The sequence below is a fragment of the Giraffa tippelskirchi genome, chromosome 1 (assembly GCF_054371585.1).
Source record: "Giraffa tippelskirchi isolate mGirTip1 chromosome 1, T2T-mGirTip1v1.2.pri, whole genome shotgun sequence".
NCBI lineage: Eukaryota > Metazoa > Chordata > Mammalia > Artiodactyla > Giraffidae > Giraffa > Giraffa tippelskirchi.
Window position 1 is genome coordinate 29,665,419 of NC_137275.1, and position 3,994 is coordinate 29,669,412.

The window sequence follows — 3,994 nt, forward strand, 5'->3', positions numbered from 1 at the left end:
GAAGATTAAAAAAGGAAATGATAAAGGTGAAGAAAGAGGTAGTGGAAGAAAAATTCCAAAAGAGAATATTAACCAGGAAAAAGAGCAACACAAGGAAGTAAAAAGTACAGTGCATTAGGATTATATTGATGTATAGATCTCCATACATAAAATGGCAAGTTCACCTGCTTTTCTGTCTTGCAAATGCAGACAATTTTGCAAGTGTGGAACTTTGAGAGGAAAAGGAAGAATCAGCAAGCACAAAGAAACTAATCCAGACAAGTGGATTCCAAGTTTCAGGGCAATGGTGGTCAGAGCCTTCCTTTTTTTTTTTTTTTTTTTTTTAAAGTCTCTGCTAATTAGTGACAATACTGAATCTAGAAAACCCCAGAGGCCCAGCCTCCTGTGCTGGAGTGGGGAAAAACTTAAGGATCGCCAAGAAGGCGAGATACTTAATCAAGTCTTGGGGGAGAAAATGTCTGGAAACCACTGTAGAATAGCAGATATTTTCCTTCTCCAGAGAATACTTGCTGGAGATGATTCCTAGGCCTGAAGTAGTAAGCAGTCTTGAACCTGGTCCTGTGGATTTGTCCCTACTTGAAGAGGATCAAATGGAGTGTGATCATCTGCATTAAGTGGGTCTACATTTATATTCTGATATTGTGCCCCAGTAGCTAACTCAGCCAATGAGTTAGGAATTTCAGTAGGCATAATTGGATCCCCATCAAATGAGCCTTGCCTTCCAAGACTAGATGGAGTCCCAGTGCTGGAGGTGTAATACTTTGTTAATTTGGAGTCAAAACATGGTAATTGTAGGATAGTAGATGGTCTTTGTTGCTGCCCTTTGCCCTCATTTCCTTGCACTTCACTTGGAATTCCTTCTGGCTTGAGACCTTCGTCAGGTGTATCCATAACAAGCTGCTCAGGAGTAAGATCAACAGGTCTTTCATTGAGCTGTTTGCCTTCAAATGTTTGTTCCAAAACATGGTTTCCATCTCCTCCAAGATCACTTTTGAGGCAAGGTATATTCTTTGATTGAAGGAAACTGGCTTCAGGAAGGGGCCTAATTCCCCTTTGGCTCAATTGATTATTTATAGAACATGGTGTGTTCCTCCTCAGAGTGGACACATCATCTCTGAAAGGACTTGGGTTTTGACTTTCTCCAGGCAGTCTTTTCTCTGAGCTGTTTCTTTGGCCAGGTAGGATGCTTGTTGGGGAAATAGTATGTCTTTCATGCTTAGTATGACTGTCTTCTGTATAGAGAGGGCTGGTGTCTTGGTTCTCTGCTGGTACAAGACCAAAAGATGGAGTGTAGTCTTGTAGAGCAAGTGGATTGTCCTTGGGCCCTGTGGAGCCACCAGCACAGCAAGGGCCTCTCTGGCTTAGGTGAAATAGACGTGTTTCTTTTTGACTTCCTGGGTAACGTGGAGGAATTAAGTCTGGAAAAGCCAAATGTTCTCCCTCTGGTGAATTTAACCTAGTGATTTGCATGCCATAATTCAAATTCTCACCTTCAAGCCATGTTGGATTTTTCTGAAGCCCAGTTGGGGAGTTACTGAAATAAGGCTGGTTCTCCTTGTGGTATGGTGGATTAGCAGGGGCTCTAGGTAGATTCATTGGCTGACCCCAGAAAGTTCTGGTAAAATATGGCCTTCTTTTTTTCTGCCCTTGGACTTGAACCATGTGGTCCCAGGAATTCCAAGAAGGAAACATAGTGTTTTCTTGTTGTCCAACAGCATTATTAGGATAATAGCCCCTGTTCTCCACAAGCAGTGGTATAGTGGGAGCAGTATTATATGATGGAAAATTCTCATCTGGGCTCCAGGGGTAAAATTCACCATAAGGAAAATACTCCCTGGGTTTTGATAGATTATCTAAGGAATAGGGAGGGTATTCCTTTGGTTGGTTTGAGGTATATTGCTTGCCTTCATACCTAGCTGTTGGGTCTCTCTTAAAGTTCGACTCCTTCACACCCCATCTCGTTTGTCCTGGGAAAGGTTCATCTCCAGTTGGATCAATTGGATCTTCATTATAAGGGATTGTCTCTTTTGGATCTGGAGTATTCATGGGATAGTGTGGATTTTCAGGTTGCCCCATTGTATTGGGAGGATCATTTCTTTCATCCCAGGTATTACTTCTAAGGTATGGTGGGTTTTCCCTGCGGTCATAGGGGTTGTAGTCAGGGTAGTAAATACGTCCTCTAGAGCCATGGGAAGGATGAGGTAAGTGTTCTTCTTTCCTTCCAGGATCTTCCTTAAAAGTTGGAGAGATTTCTTGTTGGTTCCAAGTATTTCTTCCAGCAGGAAAACGTTCCCTTGCAGGGGAAGGAGATCCCTCAGGGTACACAGGCTGATGTGTACTGTGGTTTATTTCTGGCTGGTTAATTTCTGATTCATATGGGATTCTTCTTGGTTCTAAAATAATCCCTTTGGGCAAATTCTGGCTTTGGGTTTGTCCATTAGAATGTGGGGTTCCTCTGGAATCTCCTCTGGGGTAATAAGAGTTTTCACGTTGATCAATAGAATTAAAATTTGGGACTAGAATGTTACCCTCAGGGGGAGGCAGTTTATAGTTTGATTTACTAACTCCATAGTCTTGAGAGTTTCTCCACAGGCCATTTGGATCCCTTGTAGGAATGACTATTCTTTCATTTTGACTTACTGGCTTCTCTTGTGGATTTTGGATGTTTTCATTGTGGCCAGTAGTACCATGTTTGGGACCCAGAGGGGCAATGGTTCCCGCAGGTTGTTTACTGGGCCCCTCAGGCTTTCTTCTGAAATTTGCTGGATTTCCTGCATAATTGGGATAATTGCCCCTTGCAGTGGAGGCATAAGCTCTGCGATATATTGGATATCCTGGACGAATTGCTTGTTTGCCTTCCAAAACAAAGGAGTTCCACCAAGGACCCCTTTGAATTTGTTGATTTCGGTAAAAAGGCCCATTACGTCTGTGCCCCATAGAGGTACCTGTAGGACGCCATTGTCTTCCTGCAGGAAAATTTCGAATGTTAGGATGTGGATAATTTTCATGAATATTTGTCTGACTTGGTCTCCATGGGGTTTGACTTCTTGGAACTCCTTGGCCTGAAACATTTACTACAGGGTTGTTTTGAACTGTAGGGTTGCTCACAGTGTTAGGCCCCTGACCATTGTTTCCTGCTATGTTGGTGTCATTTCCACCTTGACCCGCTCTGGGACTGGGTGCATTTGGTTGGGTAGAGTTAGTCTCAGGAACTGTTGAATTAACTGAAGGATCAGTGGCTGGAGTCTCTGTTTTAGGAGGATCTTCTTCTTTTGGTTTTTCATAATCTTCAAACATCTCTTCTGAATAATAAGGAGGACGGCCCCCAAATCCATGATATCCAAAATATCCAAAGAAAGGGTTCTGTAGAAAGAAGATGGAAATTAATAATTTCTCTCTGTTTCCCACTGTAGTGCTGCTTGGAATATTTTTGAAGGAATAGAAAAATCTATTAGTGATAGATATACTTTTAAAATTACCACTGGATATGCTTTCTTTCTTGAAATTTGAGTCTTCCTTGGTTTCCATTACCTTTCTCCCTTCTGGTACTCTTACTCTCTGAGCAGTATTTAGTTTTCTCTTCTTAGGCCTGGATTCTAAATCTAAGTTTTTTTTTTTCAAGAAACCCATCCTCTATCCACCTTATTCTGTTCTCATTTAACACACCTGCTTTGAACAATCTATTGCAGGCCATGTTTTCAATATTGATAAATGCCAGTGACTCATAAAACCATAATTCTGCTGCATTACTCTCTGCTGAGGTTGAGACAGCCAAGACTACTACACTAAAGATCCTCTAAGTGTATGTATCCAGACTAGACTCATTTCCCCCACACCTCATTGTCCAGTGTTCTATATGTAATCAGCGTTCACCACTATCTACCCAGTTTCCTAAGTTTCCACTCTGTTTCCCCCAGACAATTAATGATCAGATCTATAAAATCTGAGCTTCCCTGGTGGCTCAGCTAGTAAAGAATATTTCTGCCAAGTAGGA

The 3,994-nt window shown here is 41.9% G+C and overlaps 1 protein-coding gene across 1 annotated transcript; it reads right to left on the reverse strand.

Annotated features, from left to right (window-relative positions):
- Positions 1 to 307: 307 nt before the first annotated feature.
- ENAM (enamelin) lies at positions 308 to 3,325 on the reverse strand. Its single transcript, XM_081587265.1, has one exon. The coding sequence runs from the start codon at positions 3,295 to 3,297 to the stop codon at positions 523 to 525; it is 2,775 nt and encodes a 924-aa protein (XP_081443391.1). The 5' UTR covers positions 3,298 to 3,325; the 3' UTR covers positions 308 to 522.
- Positions 3,326 to 3,994: the final 669 nt, after the last annotated feature.